Here is a 17,784-nt window from a genome sequence, read left to right on the forward strand (position 1 = left end):
GACTTTTTGGTTTTGTTGTGGTCTTCCATGGTTTGAAAGCTCCGTCTCCTGGTCAAGACCTCTACTTCATAGCATAAATCTTGAATGATCCTACAACTAAATGTCAGCGTTACACCATGTTCAACCGGTCAGACTTTAAGTACCAGCCCAGTCGTTGAGATCTTGTCCTTTGAGATCAACTGCCATAGTCCTTGGGACTGAGCAACATCCGCCCACAGCGATATCAGTTGACGCATCAAGGTATACATTCAGGTCACTTTTCGTATCAGTGATTAGAATATCTACAGGTTGATCAGGTCAGCTGATACTCCTTATAAGCATAGAACTACTCACCAGTGAAGCCTGCACGTTTCAGGTACTCTTCATACTCGGCGACTTGGCTCGCTCCAGCGATGCATCCCACGTAAAGGGCGATGCTGTTTCTAATATCATCTGAAAGTGGCTTCTTCGCCAAGATATCGGATATGGCGACTCGGCCTCCCGCCTTGAGCAGACGATACATTTCGTCAAAGGCTTTTTGTTTCTCATCATGAGGTACCAGATTGACGACACAGTTGGAGATGATGCAATCGGCGATGCTATCTTCCAAGGCTATGTCGGTGATGCGAGATTCAATGAAATGAACGTTTTCCATCGATCGGTCTGCTTTGAGCTTCCTGGCTTTGGCGAGCATGCTCTACTCCGAGTCAGAAGTGATGGCAGTTCAATCATGCCACTCACCTTGTTCATATCAACACCAATGGCCTTACCGGTCAAGCCGATTTTGTTGGCGGAGAGGAATACGTCGAGTCCAGCACCGCTTCCCAGGTCGATAACGGTCTCGCCCTAAAAGTGTCAGCTCTGTCATTTGCAACACGGTGGACACTGTGCCTACTTCCTTTAGTGAGGCAATCGCCAAAGGTGTGCCGCAGCTCAGTCCCAAGTTAGCATCCTTGGGGATGGAGTCGAGGTCCTCGCTCGAATAGCCAAAGGCTTTCGCGACATTGGTGCTGTATGTTGCATTGGAACCTTTCGCTGCATTGCCGTATCGCTCGCCAACTCGGGTATAAATATCTTGATTATTCATGGCAGCCAGTCTTTTAGTTTTTGAAAGGGGAGTCTAGATATTGAGGAAGCGAAGCTTGAAGGAAATATTTCAGCATGAGATGAGAGGGTCAAGCCTACACTTTTAAGGTAGGTCAACGCACTCCCGGTTTCCTGCCGAGATGTTGGAGTTCACAGGAAGTTTGATGAATCAGCAAGATTGAACCAATCAACGATATCAGGGAAGACAACAATCGTGCCAGAAGAGGAAATTCTTCGATATGTCACGGTTTGTAACCGCATGGGGCAATGAAATGATATGTCGCCACGATGACCCGCCACCTCTGCAATCATTCAAATCACTGTTTTACGGCTCCGAGAAACATTCGCTGGTCTACATCATGAAGTCCACAGACAAAACCCCAAACGTGACAAAATGGACGCTGAACCCCAACCCCACTCGGGTGCGCGATAATCAACGTCGTCATCGCGCGCGTGCCAAAGCCCGCACTGAGTCTCTTGAGGCCCAGTTGAACGCGACGCAGCAAGAGTTACGAGCCGCCCAGGCGCGCATTCATGAGCTCGAATCTCTTCTTACTACACATCAACCCGTGTTCATCTCTGAGCAAGTCGGGCTTGGGGCATCCAATGGTGGCTGTGATGAGCCGACGTGTTATCGTCATATCCTTACAACCATCGACCAGCGTTCTAGACAACAGTATCTGGATGAAAATGCGGTCGCTCCACTTTTTGAGATACCGCCAGCCGATGCACTCGCGTCTAATATGTTTTCTACGGTTCAGCAGTATGATAAAGACGATCGATTACCCCCAGTCGCGGTTGGCGAATCGACGACCCTTTGTCGCGTGGCATATGAAATCATCAGTCAGCACAATATCACTGGCGTTGAGTCATCTGAGATAGAGCAATGTCTCCGGCCGGGCTTCAGGCGGGCGACAAGGGGGGGAGAAGGATGCAGGGTTGAGACCACGATTCTGTACGCGTTGATTGATCGCATCAACCCTGTCTGAATGGCGCTCGGCTGGTGGGGAACAGTGGGAGGTGGTGGTTGTGAGGCCGGGTACTTGAATTGAAGTTTGTGACTATCCCCGCACCAATAGCTATTCCTCCGGATTCGGAGATCATCCCCGAATAGCTCAGCTGGAAGAGCGTTCGGCTGTAATTGTTAATCTGACACCGAAAGGTCACTTGTTCGATCCAGGTTTCGGGGATTCATTTTTTGCATTTTTGATGGTGTCCTGATTTGTCAATCAGGATCGGCTGTTTGACTTGACTTTTTGTATTCTGTTGCCAGGGTGAGCAAAAATTTAGAGCACAATGCGTGTGGTGCAAGCGATCTGAGGTAGTTGAGCGATATGTTATGATGATAACATAAGTATATGCGCAACCCATGTCACGCTGTTAAGCTGCTAATGCAGGGCCATGATCGAGTTTGTTTGCGAAGAGGGGCCGCTGGATCCACTGAACCCAGTCTTCAGGGTAAGCTTAATTTGAACCTAATCAACAACCAAGAATCAGAATCTTGTACTCAATGATGGTTTAATACCGTAGATAAATGAACTATAGCATTAATAACATGTTTACCTGTTAGCTATAATGTTATGGAAAGTCCAAGCGAAAAACCTTGCCCTTGTGTCAGTCGTATCTTCAGGGCATTCACTCTGAGACTGATACACGATGTTGTTAGTGGCAATCCAAGGAAGATTAGGTCCGTCCCATTGAACCGCTTCCTGTAACCGAAAAAGGGCCAGAGGAACTTAACGCGAGCTATATTCCAGGTCGTGCGTAGTGTCATATTCCCTCATGATGTTATCGCCGGTAGTCTCGCTTGGACCTTCCCTCCTATTATCGCAACATCCGGAGTTTTGGGGCTTATCCGATAAGAGATAAAGACAAAATTGAAAAAGCGGACCCACCCCGCTTTGAAAGTCGGATAAACAAGCCTCGGCCAAGCACCGATTGGCTCGAGATACAAGCCTTGATTGTCGTCGCTTGGACCTTCACAGTCGCATTCTCAAGCGGAGGAAAATGACCTACCCCGTGGGGAAGCTGCGATAGCGGCAGGAGGGCGGTTGTTAGTCCTGAGATCGGCATATATAAGCCAGTCACTCGTCGCCATGAAGTACTGACTTTCCTCCATATCCTTCCAGCGATTCAAGTCATCAAACAATGACCGACAACAAGACTGCAGTTTCTCCCTCTGACAGGGCTCGATCACCTCAGCCTTCGGTGCGAGCTGCTGATATGAACACAACAAGGGATGTTCCCAGGTGGAAATACATATGGCATCACAGTTTGACCCAGATGATTCTTCTGAGCATTCAGGCTTTCTGTGGTCCTGCTATGTCGGATGCCATTGCTGGTCAGTCACTGCAGTCGAGGCTTCATCCGGACTGTCACTAACTTCTTCCAGGCCTCGGCGGCGGTGGTCTTGCAACTCCCCAAGTTTCCAACATCTCGACAGCCCTGCGATATGCTGCTCTTGCTTTCAGTATGTACACCTGCGAGGCAAATTAGGCAAGACTAACATTATACGTCCAGCCTGTTTCATGGGAGGCCCTATCGTGAACAAGATTGGAGTCAAATGGGCTTTGGTGATTGGCTCCATGTCCTTTCCCATCCAGGGTTCCGCATACTACTGCAATAGCAAGTTCGGTAACCAATGGGTTGGTACTCCACCGGGCTCGCTTCTTCAGATAGCTGACAATAGATAGTATCTCATCCTCAGTGGCGCCATTGGTGGAATCGGCACAGGCTGTTGGTATGTCGCTGAAGCTGGTGCCATCATGACCCTAGCCCCTTCTGGAGCCCGTGGAAAATATTTGGCCCTGTGGATTGTGTCCCGAAACCTTGGCCAGCTTGTTGGCGGTGCGATCAAGTACGTACTTTCCATGCTTGGCCACAAACCTACTGACTTATTGTCGTAAGCTTGTCCAAGAACCACGAGAAGGGTGTCAGTGGCGGAGTTACTCCCGATACTTACATTGCCTTCCTCATTATTGAGTGTCTAGCGTGAGTAGCACTGCAGGATTTAAGTCCCAGAACATGACTAACGGATTTGTACAGTCTGCCATTCGCATTTATGATCACGCCCTTTGAGCATGTCATTCGATCCGATGGTACTAAGATCGTTACTACCGAGACCCTCTCCACAAAGCTTGAGGTTAAGCGCATCGCAAAGACCATGACCTCGCGACTCATCATTCTGTCGTCTATCTGGGCGGTCTGGTCTTTCTTCTACAGGTGAGATTGCCCCAAGATGACAAGAGAACCAGTAACTAACACTTATGTAGCGGCTCCTGGTCAACTTATCTCGGCATCCACTTCACCGTCCGCGCCCGTGCCCTTTCGTCGCTCATCTCGCCATTCTTCTGCATGTAAGTTCCCTGTGAGAGTGAATCTGGCAGTGCTGACATGAGTTCAGTGTTGGCTGCTTTGGCCTCGGCTTCATTCTTGATGCCAAGAAATTGGCACAACGCCGCCGCGCCCAGATCGGTCTCTATACTGTTGTCGTCCTCAACGTCGGAGTGTATATCTGGTCCATCATCATGCAAGCTCGATTCGATCGCAATGACCCAGGAGCTATCGATTGGGACGACAGCCTCTTCGCCACTTCCTTCTTGCCGTACTTCTTTGTGCAGACAACAGGACCACTTTCCCAGTCGTACATGTACTGGCTTCTGTCATCCTTCGCGACCGATGCACAAGGTGAGATATACACCGTGAGCGATGTAACACATAACAGAACTGATACTTCTTTCAGAGAATGTTCGAAATGGAGCTGCGTTCCGCTGTCTTGAGGCCATTGGCCAGGCTATCGCATATGGCATGAACACTCAGACGAAGAGCGATCCTCTTGTTGGGTTGTAAGTTCTTGACTTTCCGCACATAACTTTCAAGAGTACTAACGTAGTTTAGTTGTGTGACTTTTGGCCTGTTAGGTGCTTCACTTCTGCCCATGATCATGCTCGTCAACACTACACCCGACAGGATCCCCGCAGACGAGATTGCAGAGCAACAGGCAGCTCTCGGAGAGAAGTTCGCAGATATCGAAGGCCAGGCTGTGAACATCGATGGAAGCTCCACCAAGAAATAAACATGATGATGTTGAAACTGGGTTATCGAGTCTCAGGGAGCAAGAAAGAATCAGGATGCTAAAATAAACTGGTCTAAAGTCCTACTAGGATATACTAAACTTACCCAAGTCTTTTCATCACTTAAGAAAAAGGTCCTAAGTTTTCTTGCCTCCTCTTGCGAGTAAGCTTCTGGTCTTCGCCAACTTTTGGGCAGTCCATAGAGAGAATTACGGGACAATAGGTTGAGAATCATGTATGTATTTTGAGTAATATGTACTTTAGATAAAGCCAATAAATCTTCTTGAACCTTTTCAGGTAGCAATCTGTCCTTTCCGATCATGATTATCCATCGTGATAAATATGTGACACTACGTCAACCTAGTCGGCCATTCACAGACCCGTGAGACCAGCAACGATGCCAGCCCAAGTCTCGCGGACGGTAGGCTGGATCTGGTTGGCGGGCAAGCTGAAGCCATAGGTACCGCGGTCACGGAGCTCAATGGTGTAAGAGTACTTGGCCTTAGCAACACCCTGGACGTAGTCGAGACTGTCACCAGTGGTGGCATACAGAGCACGGCAAGAGTTACCAGCGGTGTAAGATTGTCCAGAGCTGGTGCGGATGGCGTTGCTGATGCGGGTGCCAACGGTTTTGAGAGCGGCCTCTTCAGGGGCGACGAAGCTGCAGTCGTAGCCATAAGCTAGGAGTATTGTTAGTGCCGGAGATATCGGGGGCGAGAAAAAAAGGAACTTACGCCAGAGAATGTACTGTCCGTAAGAGTGGAAGTCAACGTAGAAAGTAATGCCCTTGCCAGCAGCGAGGGAGTCAATCTGGCCCTTGATAGCCTTGAGCTCAGGGCTGTCACCAGCTGCTTGTCCCTTGTAGGTCTCGTCACAAGGGTTAGTGGAGGCACCACCAGTGAGCTCCCACTTGTAAGGCCAGTTACGGTTGATGTCGCGGCCAACACACGAGTTTCCAGAGACGGTCTGTCGGTTCTTGCGCCAGAGACGGTTGGTGGTCTGGGTGTAGACGAAACCTGTGATTCTGGGTTAGACGACTTGGAAGAATGCCGGATGGATGAAGCTTACCATCAGGGTTGACAACAGGGGTGATGTAGAAGTCGAACTTGTCGACAATAGCCTTAACAGCGGAGTCGCTGCTGTACTTGGTCAAGAGCTGGTAGGCCATGTACTCGGCAGTCTACTCAATCTTTAGTTATAATTCCCATCATATTACCGCTGAGGTAGACATACCATGGTAGCAATCCACTCGCGAGCGTGGACAGTGCCGTGGAAGACAATGGCGGGCTTGGAACCCTTGCCACCGCTACCCCAGATGTGAATACCAGTAAGAGCACGACCCTGGAAAGAGTTGCCAAGAGTCACAATCTCGGACTGGCTAGGGAAGCTTGACTGCAGGTCCTTCAGGAACTGGAGGTGATCAGCGTAGCTGTGATAGGCGGTGAACCAAGATTCACTGGGGACTGCACATATGTTAGCTCCTTGGCGTTTCATGCGCTACTTGGAATACTCACCAGCGTAGATCTCGGAGGTCTCCTCCTCAGCAAGAGCAGCACCGACATCCTCAACGAGGACAGTGGTGTCGGAAGCAATCTTGGTGACGGCATCGATGTTGTCAGGAGAAACAACAATATCGAGCTCCTCCTTGGCTCCAGGGTTGAGGATGGTAGCAGAGAGCTTGTTGATCTCGGCGACAGCATTCTTGGCGCCTTTGGGAAGAGTGACACGCAGGCTCTTGAAGCCGGTGTAGTCAACCTTCTTGGAGCTGGGAACAGCCGTGGCAATAGCCAGAGGGAGAAGAGCGAGCAGAAGAGAGGACCGCATCTTGTCAGTGAAGAAGGATGATTTGAGGTGCGGGGTGATGGGCTTCACAGAGCGGTCATGACCTCGAATTTATAGTTAGCCAAGACGAGATATCTTGATACTATAGTCCGATCAGCAGACCCTCTATCTCAAAGAACTTCTGCGAATGATGCCATGCGGACGATAGCTTCAAAAAAGGTAGGTGATGTATGTGATACAACATCCCAAGCACGGAAGCTCCCATTCGCCTTTCCCAAAGGGGCAGCTCCATTTGGCTGTACCCCTGTCGCTGGCCGCATTATCGCTGTGATGTTAGTCTGGCCGGCAGTGCAAAGGTTCCTGATCATCTCTACGCGCTGGGGATGCAGCGAATCGGGGCGCGTTATTTGTCGGGATTGGTGACTTGTAAAGGAAAGTGATGACGATCTTCGGTAGTCTAGAAGCTTTCTGATATGCTTAAAGTCCTAGTATGTGCGATGTCCCGATGCGGGCACGGACGGTTATAGTCGAGACCTTTTGCTCGCCAACTTATTCGTGACGCAGTGTTTATTGGGCTTTAACTCTTCTAAGACAGTGCATTGTAACAGAGTGTCTTGGGTGATGAACCTTGATGAATTTGCGATAACGAGACGAGGCCAAGTGGTGGGTAGCAGGGCCGTGAGGGAGTAAATGTGTTGCGAGAGGCAAAATTAATTGACTGTGGTAATTAGAGACATCTCTCACGATGTATGCAACTGTAGAAAGAGGTAATTATTGAGGTTGGCTTAAGCTTATAGTATGGACCAGCGGACCATATGAGCCGTGGCGAGATAAGATAAGAAAGACACCATCGCAGGAATCCAGAGTAACCCAAAACAGGAAGGCATGCTGACATTCTCCCCGCAGCTCAAGTCAGAGATCGAAGAGCAAAGTATCCTGATCAAACAACTATTTATCCTTTCCCCCGAAACAAACATAGTCTCGATCGTACCATCTCGATCTGCAGCAATAGCCAAGCGCCTGTTATAGGCCTTCGTTATCAGGTCCTGTTCGCCAAGACGTACCCCGCCGACGCCACTAAACCATGTCCGTGTCTGAGGGGTCGCCCTCTCAATCGCAATCGCTATCGCCACAGGCGCCCTCAAGCTCCGAATCTGACCTGGGGCCGCTGTCGCCGTGGTCGTGCCAACGATGTAGAGTGCGCAAGTTGAAATGTAATAGGGTGTTGCCAATCTGTGGCCGATGCGTCAAGATTGGCGAGGTCTGCGATTATCCCTCGGCGAGGAAGAAGCCGGTTATTAATCCCGCCAACAGACCGCGACTTCGGGACATGCAGAGTCGCATCCGTAAGTGGAAGCGGAGACAGCCTCAGTACAAAAACTCGGATTATTGACGGTGTTTGCAGGAGATTTGGAGGCCAGATTAGAAGCTCAGAGCAGCCCGCCGGAATTTCAGCCATTTAGTACCAGCACAGAACTTGTTGACACTGGCCGATTCGAGGGCCTGCCGCCTCCGCATTTGGTTGATGAGCTGTAAGACCTCACAAATGACCTATGGGGACGAAGGGCTAATTTGAGGTGTCAGAACATCGATATACTTTACCAAACTTCAATCCGATTCATTTATGATCCATGGCGAGAGGTACATCGCCTCTCTCTACCGGCCTGCTCATATGCAGCCACCCATGTGCTTGCAGTATGCCATCCTAGCCGCTGGAGCAAGCGCATCGCCTACTTACAAACCCATGGCTGAAGTATTCTATGTGCGCGCGCGGCAGTACATCCAAGTTGATGAAATGAAGGTGAGTTGTCCCGAGAGCGACATGTCCAGCATGGCGTTGACCAAAAGCAGAGCGATAGTGACCAGATATCACTGGCGCATTGTCAAGCCTGGGTTCTCATGAGCCATTTTGAAGCACAGCATCTCTGGTTCTCAAGAGCATCGATGAGTATAGCGAGAGCTATCCGGTTAGCCCAAATCCTCGGACTTCACCGACTGGACGGGAAGAATGCTGCAGGCTTAACACTCCCAATTGCATTGGACTTCACAGAGGAGGAAGAGCGCAGAAAGACCTTCTGGGTCATTTTCACGACTGATCGTATCACAAGTAGCACAGGCGGTTGGCCAACCATGATGGACTGGAGGAGCGTGAGTACAACCAATTCCCCAACGCTTGACCCTAGCTTCTGACCCAACTAGATACAAACGCGACTCCCGTCATCCATCGATGCATTGTTATCAAATACCCCAATAGCCACACTGACTCTCAGGCAAGCCCTAGGACAGGGTATGTATGAGCTCTCTACAAGCGCCTGTAGAGTAGTCGCAGTCCATCTCTTCAACGAGTGCTTCAACTTCTCCAGAAATGTCGAAGAAGATGAGGACAATAATGACTGGCAACAGCTGCAGCAACTAGATGAAGCAGTCACGAATGCATTCGCGACACTGCCGTTGGATCTCAGGTGTCCAGAGAATATGGAAAGCCCCGAAGCGGTTCTCATCAATCTTCAGTTACATACGGCCTTGATATGCATTCATCAATCTGCCTTGACAAGATCGCAGGTGGACATGGCTGCGCTGCCCACTACAAAAGCGAGAGTGATGGAATCGGCGGTTCAAATCATGATCACTGTTGCTTTGGTCACAGATCTGAATACCAGGTTCCGCAATCCACTGGTCTCGTTTGCGTCGTTCATTGCGGCATCATTTTTCTTGTCGGACTTTCTCACCACTGGTGACCTTCAAAGTGAGGCCAACTTTACAGCTCTCATGACTGTTATGGTAGAAGTAGGGAAGAACAACATGTTTACAGCATCGTTGGCTGTTCGACTAGCGCAGACGTTGAGAGCTTCTGGTGTCGATCAAGGGACTGTTGGGAAGGTAAGTTTGACGTCGACTGTGCTGGCTTTGCATTTCTAACAAGTTACTCAGGTCGGAGTGATGATGGCTGATCTCAACATTGATCATCCAATTCCAGGGCAAGAGGATAAAGAGAATGGAATCATAATATTATGTCCTACTGCAACTACGCCAGAGCAAGTCGATTTTGATCAAGCAATAGTTTGGCAGTAGACTGAAGCTAGATTTTTCGTTCACCGGCGCGCATAAATAAAAGCGCCATATCAACATATGAGATCAAGGCACTCATCGCTCTGCGTGATGCCACAAAACCGTAGATAATTGTCAAGCCAGAAAATTCAGTTCTATTTGCGCTGATATCGCTTGTCTATGTACGCTTCCATGCGTTGAGTGATTAATTATAAGTCTAGTGTATGAGTATGATGCAGTAAGGCCTTCATGCGAGTTGCATGCAAGAATGTTTCGAGATCCATAATATGCCAAGGTAGTGCTTAAACATGCTCCCGCTCAGTGTCATGGGCTGAGATGGCATCGTCAGATAAACGACCAGACCACAAGTCGATTTCGTGGGCTCGTAGAACCTGCAAGCGGCAAAGTCAGTATTTACGATACTACTGAAATACTGGATCAAAGAGCGTACCTTGGTGCGGTGATAAAGCTTCCATGCGATGATGGGGACGATGAAGATTGGAATGCCGACATATGAGGCGACGAAATCGGCAGTGTTCCAATTACCCTTGAGGAAGACAGGGAATCCAGCGACGAGGGTGATGACGATGGAGCCAATACCGCCAAACCATGCGGTGTAGGGCTGCCAAGGCGCCTTCCAGGGGAGGGTGTTGCGGTCGATGCCTTGAACCTTCATGGCGCGATAGAAGCGGATGTAACAGAAGCAGAGAGTTCCCCATGCGATGAGGCCTGCGACTGTGCTGAGGTTGAGAAGCCAAGAGAAAGCCTGAGCAGCGCCACCAGAACCAAGACCTAGTGATTATTAGTACGACATTCAAAGATGAGTATGAAAAGAGGGACTTACTCAGATACGCCAAGGGTCCAAACAACCAGGCAGTGATAACTGCTACGTAAGGAACACCCTTTGAGGTGGTGCGGGCGAAGAATTGAGGGAGCTGTCGATCGGTAGTCATGGCGAGGATCATACGAGAACCAACCCAGCAGTAAGAGTTACCAGCAGACCAGGCAGAAACCAGAATGCAGGCGTTGACGATCGAAGGGAGAACCTTGATACCAGCGGTCTGGATAGCGATAACCCATGGCGAACTCTTAGCGTTACCAGAGCCAGAAACAAGGTCAGCATTCCTCGGATCGACAATCAAGCCTATCAAGAGGGCACCGAGGACGTAAAAGAAGCCGATACGGTAGGTGACACGGTTGGCAGCCTTGGGGATAGCCTTGTGAGGGTTGACAGACTCGGCGGCGGTGATGACGACGGTCTCAACACCGACGAAAGAGAAGGAGGCGTTGACGAAGGCGGAGAGGAAGCCGAGGAAGTGTCCGGTTGAGCCAGTGATGCCATTGTAATCGACCCAAGCACCGGGGTTATTCCAGTACTTGAAACCAATGGACTTGTGATTAGGACCACCGCCAGCAGTAATGACAATCGCGACAATGACGAGACCGAGGAAGCAGAGAACCTTGATACCACCAGTGACGACTTCAGTCTCACCGAAGAATCGGACGCTCATCAGGTTGATCCATAGGATGAGAACAAGACTGATGGTGATGACTACTGCGGGAGTGAGATCGGTCCAGTAGCTGACGAGAACGGCGGCGGCTGAGCATTCGGATGCGATGGCGATGGTGTAGCAGTAACCGTATGAGATGGCGAGTGAGAAACCGACTGAAGGATCAATGAAGCGAGTGGCCCAATGAGGGAACGAACCAGCAGTAGGGAACTATGAAGGTCAGCATCACGATGACGCAAGCTGATCAAGGGATCTTACCAGTGTCGCGAGCTCAGAGATACTCTGCATAACACACCAAAGAACAGCTCCAACGACGATATACGCCAGAAGCAGACCAGCAGGACCAGCACTGGCATAAGCCGAACCAGTTCCAATAAACAACCCCGTACCAATACCACTGCAAAGACCAATCCAGGTGATGTGATAATCCTTCAGCCTTCGCTGCGTAGGTCCATGACCTCCGGTGTTGAGGACAGGCTTCTCATCATCCGTATCATGGTTCTGCACCACGGGCGGAGCAGCCTGAATAGCATCAACGTCAAGACCCTTATTAGACGTCATGTTGATATCACCAAAAGAAGCAGAGAATGTGGAGAGGAGAAATGTTCCATCGCCAAGAAACACAGATCTTTGTTTCTTTATTTAATCTCGGTACTATCCATTTTTTTTTCTTACAAGGCTCCGATTGCGCAATTCGAAGTTTTCACTGCTAGTGCGCGGTGTCCCCTAGAGCGTAGTGAGAATGGGGAAGAATATGGGGCTCGGGGACAGCTGATGTGGATCTTTTAGCGGGAAGAGAAAAAGTCTAACCTCCGCTTGTCGGCTTCTGGACTTGTTAGGGGCGAATGTAGTGGATACGATGGCGAATTATCAACTTGAATAATCTCGCCATTTATTTGTCGATAGTTGTTGGTCAGGGGTCCAGAGCGGTTCATTACGTAGAATATTGATGTTACACCATCTCTAGAGACTTTAATTGATGGGTAGGCCGATAAGGTTTATGCGGGTTTAAGTTTGACGGAAAAGGTGTCATTATACCTGATTATGGTGTTTCAGTTGAATCGGGTGATGTTTGGTAGCATACCTCCCTTCTACATGGAATGATGGTAAGATTAGTGAACAGAATAGCTATGTCATTGATATGTTTCGTATCTGCTAGGCTGAAACAACAACATCCCATTCGAACATGCATTGCGCTAATGGGTTGTGCATTTGGCGACTGTTCACCAATACCGCGGCGTTTCAGACAACAACGTTCTCGCAAATCAGATCATCAATTTGGTCATCAAGGTCAACATAAGCACTCAACAAAGGAAACCTTCCCGCTAGATATCACCAGTATCTCAGTCGCTGTACTCAGAGCTCGAAGAGCTGTAGCTCATCATGAACGATGCACAGTCCGAACAATCCTCTGTATGGGGATCAATAGCATTAGTCCACAGACGCAAAAGATCTCCCAGTCCAGACTTGACAGTCTCCTGGTCTGGCATCCACCCTTCAGCGAGGCCGAGCAACTCGACCACCTCATGGTACGCCTCCTTCATCTCTTCGCGATATTTCTTGGCCGGCGGAACGTAGCCCACAGGTGGGGGTGGATACATTCTGGGCCGAGGTGGACCTGGTGGAACTGGAGGTGGCCAGATCTTGAGAGTCAGTGTCATGCCGGGACGACGAACTGAGTCCCAGGTTCCAAGCATGACCGCCAGGCCGTCTTGGGTGCAGAGATCGTAGCGACCAGCCATGATATGATGAGCAATGCCGGGGGCCCAGTTGGTTTGAGTCATCAGATCTCTCATCATCTGCCATCAAAGATCAGTATCGGTTCGTTCAAGACATCCTCGTTTGGGTTATATACCTTGTAAGTGGCACAAGATGTGTAAGGTAACTCAAGCCTTCTCTCTTGGGTATCAATCAAATAGATCGGCTCAAACTCAGCACCCAGCTTGAAGTAGAGAGTGACATTGAGATCAGGAGCATAATGGAAGCCAGAACTTCTGTCAGCTGCCTTCTGCGAATCCGACTTCTTGGTCATCATGGCGACAAGAGTCATCTCACGGGTGCTCTTCCGCTTTGCGACAATGATGGCATTATCGACATCCTGGCGAACATTCTGATCAAGTGCTGAGTATTGCTCGACAAGGTTGGGGCGACTTTTCCACAGACGACTAGAGGTTAGCTTGGAGAGGTTTGCCTTGAGCTCCTTGTCATCTAGCTCGAGTCTCGTGATGAGCTTGTTTGCGTGACTCATGTCAAGGACGAAAGCCATGATATCCTCATTCTTCCAATCCTCTTTGTGACTGAAAGAGAAGAGACGTTGGAACCAGTTTCGAGGGGAGTTATCAAGCTGTTTGTTCTGGATAGTGTTCTCAGAGATGGCTTCTGAAGACTCTTTCTCAGTTGCAACTGTTTCAGTCTTCACCTTCTCATTAAAGCTGTCTCCGTCAACCACTGACACGCGGGGAGGAAGGACCGCGGTACTTGTGCTATAAAGAGTATATAGTCAGTAAGAGATTATGATAAAAGGAAGGGGAGATACCAACGTTGATGTTGAATAAACACTTCTGAAGTCGTCGAACGAGGCTTTTGGTGACGGCGACTTATTCCAGGCAGCTCGCCTTCTGTTGTAAGACTTGTAGTACATCACGCGCCTTTCAGCGACGTTCTCGGCAAAACATCGCAGGGAGTTTTCATTCTCCCAAGCGCCTGGGGAACGTATCATAGTTCTGGCTCGACGTTAGTACCTGAACTGTAGACGCATGAAATGGGTTTACTAACTCCATCTGGAGCCGAGCGATACTGCCAAGGAGATAGCGCAGGACAAGCTCAAACTTGACTTGCTTCAACTCCTGCTGGCAAATCTTCAGTCGCGGCTCCAGCCAGTTCCAAGCTTCGGTTCGCCAAACACTCATGTTGGCAAGACAGGCCAAGAGCTCCTCAACCTGCTCAGACGACAAAGTTTTCGCATCTTTGTCTCCGCTTACACTCTGTGTCTTCTTAGCGACAAGAGTAAGGACTCCGACATAAATAGCCCTGCACTTGGCAGCAAGGGAGTTGATGTCCTTCATGCAAGCTTCTGTGAAGATTTTGTCGTTCTGCTGGACCAGTTCGTGAATCTGACGGATGGTCGAAGCAGTCGAGTTGACCAGAGACACCAGCTTTGGGAGTCGCTGGCGAGACTTGCGACATCCCTCAGAGTGCAGGTTGAGTTTACTCGCGAGACTTGTACCCAGCTGGGCAACAGCATCAAGGGTGTGATCAGCCATTTTCTGGAAAATGGCTTTCGCGACTCAGGGAACCGGAGAAAACCGGTGCAAAGCTCGAGGGATTTCAGCTCTCTTTTGAACTTCAATTTCCTCCGTCTTCCTGCGGGCTGACTGATTAACGGTGCAGTCTCACTGAGGCCCCTCCCTCCACTAGTGTGGAGGCTTAGCCACTCATAGACATCTTAGTTGCACTTCTGCCTTGAATTATCATGCAGAGTTGATTGACCAGCGTGTCATGCATAAGCCACATAATTATTGATTGGTGATGACCAGGTTGAAATATGCCTTGTGTCAGCCGCACTGCTTTCCATCTACGGCAATAGTACTGATAAACATGCAGCCACTGGTGGGTATAAGACATTATATCGGTGAAGATGTGGATCTATCACTTTATTAATTGCGTAGCAATCGCGATGTTTAGCATACAGACAACTTTCACTTTACTGGAGCGGAGAACTGCGTAGGAAGGGAATAGGATGACGAGTGGGAGAATATATCTAAGACTCGCTATTTAAAATACCCCCAAACTATTCTTTAGCTATGTGAGCAAAGCTGATAAGTTCAAAAATCTTGGTACATATAACCTAAATCCTCTGATTGCCATGATAATTCAATTCAGATCGGGTAGTCGGGCTCGGTTGCGGCTTGAGAAAGATATCAAGGCTGATTTTGTTGAACGGCAACAGAACAACTGCAGACACTGGAGTCTGTGAACTAACGAAAGTACAACTCCTTTTCTTGCTGAGAACACAGTGATTTGAGAAAGAGAACAGTTATTAAAGTATTGACAGCCAGGTTGAACAAACCCGAAGCAGGCTGTTCCTTATGGATAGACAAGGAAGAAGTAAGCGGCGCTGTAGTCTAAAGGATTACACGCACCTAGAAGCTTTCTTTGGAACAACAATTTCCCAAGAATCACCTCGCAACTTGGTGAAGGACAACTCAGTCTTTTTCTGGCGAGCAGTGTCTGAGACCCTATGAACATGAGTGAGGAACCCAGTGAGTGGTGACCAGCCCAGCAAGAAACAACAGAACAGAGAAGTGCCAGTGCCAATAGAAGCGTTGATGGCGAAAATGATACCGGTGACAGTGGCAGGAGCCATCCGATCAGTTTCAGTCCCTTTCATCTTGTCATAAAGAGATTTCGTCTATCTAGATGAACCATTCAAACATCCTCTCCTTTCCCACAAACCGCAACCCTGACAAAACCTCGCCAACAACTTGATAACATCTCAATAACAACTTTCAAGACAGACAAACCGACAACCCGATACTTCCACTCTATCACGACGATAAGACCAACTCCTTAGTCCACCTACCCATCATATACAACATGGGTCGCGAGCAAATGCAGGCTCGCCTCAAGGAGCTAGAGACAGAGAAGTCTGTTCTCGAATGGGCTCTTGAAGCTAGTCTTCACGAGAAAGACGTCGACTCTGACGATGAGCACAGCAAGTCCGGCTCTTTGTCTACCTACACTATGGCGGACTACCCAGCCTCAGACGCTGAAGGACATGCCGCCCCGGCTCAAATTTATCTGGCTGGGTCTATCACTGATACTGAGTCCTCTGTCTCGCTCCATAGCGCTAAGCAGTCCGTCTACTCGGACACCTCTACTGTGGCTCGTATCCAATTCTCTCCCACCATGCAGGTTCCCCAGGTTATTCATTCGGACCCTGCATCATACTGCTACGATGGTACTGGTATGTCTGAAGACGGCTGCGAAGATGAGGAGACTATCCGCGGCTCAACTACCTGCAAAGGAAAGGAAAAGGAGGTTTCTGAGAACAACAATGCCACTGACCCCAACTCCCCTCTCAACGTCACCAACCCTCACCCGACTCTTTCTATCTCGACCAAGTTCCTTCAGAAGGCTATCTTCGACAGCCGCAAGCCCGGAACTCCCTTCGTCCGTTCCATCATCCACCGCGACCGTGTCGACGGCAAGGAAATCACCTTCAAATGGTCCGAGAGCGTTTTCGGATGCGATTATACTGAGTGGAAGTGGATTCCCTTCCTTGTCTTTGGCCCTGCTGCTCAGCTTGTCTCGACCAACATTGCCGAGGGCGACATTGAGATCATCTGCATGAAGGACACTCACTTCACCAACATGATTCAGAACAACAAGGACATGTTCGAGGAGCCTGGGAGTCTTGCTGCTAAGTCTGTTCTTCATGATGAGCTCAAGCCTGTCTTCGATGGTCCCGAGTCTTGGGGCTTCCGCGTCTTGGTCTGGCGCCTTCACTCTTCCAAGAAGACCTTCTACATGGATCGTGAGGGTCATCCTATCCCTGGCCGGGCTGGTACTCTGCCTTGGGATGAGGCTGAGACCAAGAACTGAAGGTGAATGTGAAAGGCGAGGAGTGCTCGAAGGTCTGGAGGTTTCGGCGTGGACAGGCTTTGGGTTGTGATTTCGTGTAGGCTTTTACCACCAGCAGGTATTCAATTTGGACTTGAGAGTGGTTAGACAACGCGAGAATGGATTGGAGTATGAGAGATGCTGAGATCATGATAGAGATGCAGAAAATAAATGCAGAAAATGGGAGAATAATGTCACTAAGACATCTTGGATTACTGGACCAGTTAGGGACCAATCTATTCTTCAGACAACCAGAATATCCATTGCTAGTGAAGTTGTGAATGACTATAAACTATGCAGAATCTTTCTTCGTTTGTATAGGGGCAAACCCTGATTATATCACGGAATACTTTGTCCTCCCCCCGGCTTATATCATGAAACTCGCCTTCTCAATAATCCACAATTCTCCACAAACCCTACCATATGTAAGTCGAGAACAAGTAAGCAGTTCGGCATTCATCGTGCCGTCAAAGAAATAGCTCAATCTTCTGATGATGAGCATGGGTCGTTTGCGGGGTAGCGCGGGGTCCGGGGATGATACTCACTTCGTATGTCTAAGGTCGTATGCAGCAGGACTTTCGTGCATTGTCAAACGACGATCCCGGGTAAATAGAAAAGTAGTCTATACAACGTGACTCGTCGAGTCGCTTTAGCGCCCAAGATTGCCAGGGCACGATATCCGC

The 17,784-nt window shown here is 49.2% G+C and overlaps 8 protein-coding genes and 1 non-coding gene across 12 annotated transcripts; 5 read left to right on the forward strand and 4 right to left on the reverse strand.

Moving 5' to 3' along the window:
* Positions 1-61: 61 nt before the first annotated feature.
* Positions 62-1,066, reverse strand: FOIG_11460 (methyltransferase; the record flags this gene model as incomplete). Its single annotated transcript, XM_031212028.1, has 5 exons — positions 62-90; positions 144-281; positions 334-676; positions 721-825; positions 875-1,066. 5 exons carry the CDS (start codon positions 1,064-1,066, stop codon positions 62-64), a joined length of 807 nt encoding a protein of 268 aa, XP_031058005.1.
* A 238-nt stretch (positions 1,067-1,304) lies between these two features.
* Positions 1,305-2,054, forward strand: FOIG_11461 (uncharacterized protein; the record flags this gene model as incomplete). The annotated part of the gene is made up of 1 exon (XM_031212029.1): positions 1,305-2,054. One exon carries the CDS (start codon positions 1,305-1,307, stop codon positions 2,052-2,054), a length of 750 nt encoding a protein of 249 aa, XP_031058006.1.
* Positions 2,055-2,169: 115 nt separating this feature from the next.
* On the forward strand, positions 2,170-2,255 carry FOIG_11462. The gene has a single exon. It is a non-coding gene; the product is annotated as a tRNA-Tyr (tRNA).
* Positions 2,256-3,088: 833 nt separating this feature from the next.
* On the forward strand, positions 3,089-5,140 carry FOIG_11463 (uncharacterized protein; the record flags this gene model as incomplete). The annotated part of the gene is made up of 10 exons (XM_031212030.1): positions 3,089-3,406; positions 3,458-3,535; positions 3,586-3,710; positions 3,759-3,922; positions 3,973-4,056; positions 4,111-4,287; positions 4,338-4,421; positions 4,469-4,752; positions 4,808-4,910; positions 4,963-5,140. Exons 1-10 carry the CDS (start codon positions 3,214-3,216, stop codon positions 5,138-5,140), a joined length of 1,470 nt encoding a protein of 489 aa, XP_031058007.1. The 5' UTR covers positions 3,089-3,213.
* Positions 5,141-5,338: 198 nt separating this feature from the next.
* On the reverse strand, positions 5,339-7,140 carry FOIG_11464 (carboxypeptidase A4). The gene is made up of 5 exons (XM_031212031.1): positions 6,653-7,140; positions 6,372-6,601; positions 6,207-6,318; positions 5,873-6,154; positions 5,339-5,818 (listed from the first exon to the last, which is right to left on the reverse strand). The coding sequence occupies exons 1-5, from the start codon at positions 6,960-6,962 to the stop codon at positions 5,511-5,513; spliced, it is 1,242 nt and encodes a 413-aa protein (XP_031058008.1). The 5' UTR covers positions 6,963-7,140; the 3' UTR covers positions 5,339-5,510.
* Positions 7,141-7,806: 666 nt separating this feature from the next.
* On the forward strand, positions 7,807-10,132 carry FOIG_11465 (uncharacterized protein). 4 transcript variants are annotated; one of them, XM_031212035.1, is made up of 7 exons: positions 7,809-8,266; positions 8,326-8,452; positions 8,505-8,615; positions 8,675-8,721; positions 8,772-9,068; positions 9,120-9,800; positions 9,852-10,108. In XM_031212035.1, the coding sequence occupies exons 3-7, from the start codon at positions 8,552-8,554 to the stop codon at positions 9,990-9,992; spliced, it is 1,230 nt and encodes a 409-aa protein (XP_031058012.1). In that variant the 5' UTR covers positions 7,809-8,266; positions 8,326-8,452; positions 8,505-8,551; the 3' UTR covers positions 9,993-10,108. The 4 variants fall into 4 exon arrangements, with proteins under 4 accessions (XP_031058009.1, XP_031058010.1, XP_031058011.1 ...); XM_031212032.1 differs by having other exon boundaries at positions 7,807-8,266; positions 8,505-8,721; positions 9,852-10,132; XM_031212033.1 differs by having other exon boundaries at positions 7,807-8,452; positions 8,505-8,721; positions 9,852-10,132.
* On the reverse strand, positions 9,671-12,118 carry FOIG_11466 (uncharacterized protein). Its single transcript, XM_031212036.1, has 4 exons — positions 11,738-12,118; positions 10,813-11,689; positions 10,420-10,760; positions 9,671-10,360 (listed from the first exon to the last, which is right to left on the reverse strand). The coding sequence occupies exons 1-4, from the start codon at positions 12,038-12,040 to the stop codon at positions 10,271-10,273; spliced, it is 1,611 nt and encodes a 536-aa protein (XP_031058013.1). The 5' UTR covers positions 12,041-12,118; the 3' UTR covers positions 9,671-10,270.
* A 411-nt stretch (positions 12,119-12,529) lies between these two features.
* FOIG_11467 (uncharacterized protein) lies at positions 12,530-14,828 on the reverse strand. The gene is made up of 4 exons (XM_031212037.1): positions 14,255-14,828; positions 14,020-14,202; positions 13,335-13,962; positions 12,530-13,278 (listed from the first exon to the last, which is right to left on the reverse strand). The coding sequence occupies exons 1-4, from the start codon at positions 14,740-14,742 to the stop codon at positions 12,823-12,825; spliced, it is 1,755 nt and encodes a 584-aa protein (XP_031058014.1). The 5' UTR covers positions 14,743-14,828; the 3' UTR covers positions 12,530-12,822.
* A 1,247-nt stretch (positions 14,829-16,075) lies between these two features.
* FOIG_11468 (uncharacterized protein) lies at positions 16,076-17,083 on the forward strand (the record flags this gene model as incomplete). The annotated part of the gene is made up of 1 exon (XM_031212038.1): positions 16,076-17,083. The coding sequence occupies one exon, from the start codon at positions 16,076-16,078 to the stop codon at positions 17,081-17,083; it is 1,008 nt and encodes a 335-aa protein (XP_031058015.1).
* Positions 17,084-17,784: the final 701 nt, after the last annotated feature.

This window comes from Fusarium odoratissimum, assembly GCF_000260195.1.
Source record: "Fusarium odoratissimum NRRL 54006 unplaced genomic scaffold supercont1.22, whole genome shotgun sequence".
NCBI lineage: Eukaryota > Fungi > Ascomycota > Sordariomycetes > Hypocreales > Nectriaceae > Fusarium > Fusarium odoratissimum.

Excerpts from the sequence above, each read along its gene's own strand:
- FOIG_11467 (XM_031212037.1), bottom strand. The coding sequence starts at position 14,742 with ATGGCTGATCACACCCTTGATGCTGTTGCCCAGCTGGGTACAAGTCTC. Across the intron at positions 13,963-14,019 it reads AGTGTTTATTCAACATCAAC|CACAAGTACCGCGGTCCTTC; the intron begins GTTGGTATCTCC and ends TACTCTTTATAG. Across the intron at positions 13,279-13,334 it reads CATCTTGTGCCACTTACAAG|ATGATGAGAGATCTGATGAC; the intron begins GTATATAACCCA and ends CTTTGATGGCAG.
- FOIG_11466 (XM_031212036.1), bottom strand. The coding sequence starts at position 12,040 with ATGACGTCTAATAAGGGTCTTGACGTTGATGCTATTCAGGCTGCTCCG. Across the intron at positions 11,690-11,737 it reads TCTCTGAGCTCGCGACACTG|TTCCCTACTGCTGGTTCGTT; the intron begins GTAAGATCCCTT and ends TGACCTTCATAG. Across the intron at positions 10,361-10,419 it reads AGCTTTATCACCGCACCAAG|GTTCTACGAGCCCACGAAAT; the intron begins GTACGCTCTTTG and ends TGCCGCTTGCAG.
- FOIG_11464 (XM_031212031.1), bottom strand. The coding sequence starts at position 6,962 with ATGCGGTCCTCTCTTCTGCTCGCTCTTCTCCCTCTGGCTATTGCCACG. Across the intron at positions 6,319-6,371 it reads GCGAGTGGATTGCTACCATG|ACTGCCGAGTACATGGCCTA; the intron begins GTATGTCTACCT and ends AAGATTGAGTAG. Across the intron at positions 6,155-6,206 it reads CCCTGTTGTCAACCCTGATG|GTTTCGTCTACACCCAGACC; the intron begins GTAAGCTTCATC and ends CCAGAATCACAG.
- FOIG_11465 (XM_031212032.1), top strand. The coding sequence starts at position 8,005 with ATGTCCGTGTCTGAGGGGTCGCCCTCTCAATCGCAATCGCTATCGCCA. Across the intron at positions 8,722-8,771 it reads TCCAAGTTGATGAAATGAAG|AGCGATAGTGACCAGATATC; the intron begins GTGAGTTGTCCC and ends GACCAAAAGCAG. Across the intron at positions 9,069-9,119 it reads CCATGATGGACTGGAGGAGC|ATACAAACGCGACTCCCGTC; the intron begins GTGAGTACAACC and ends TGACCCAACTAG.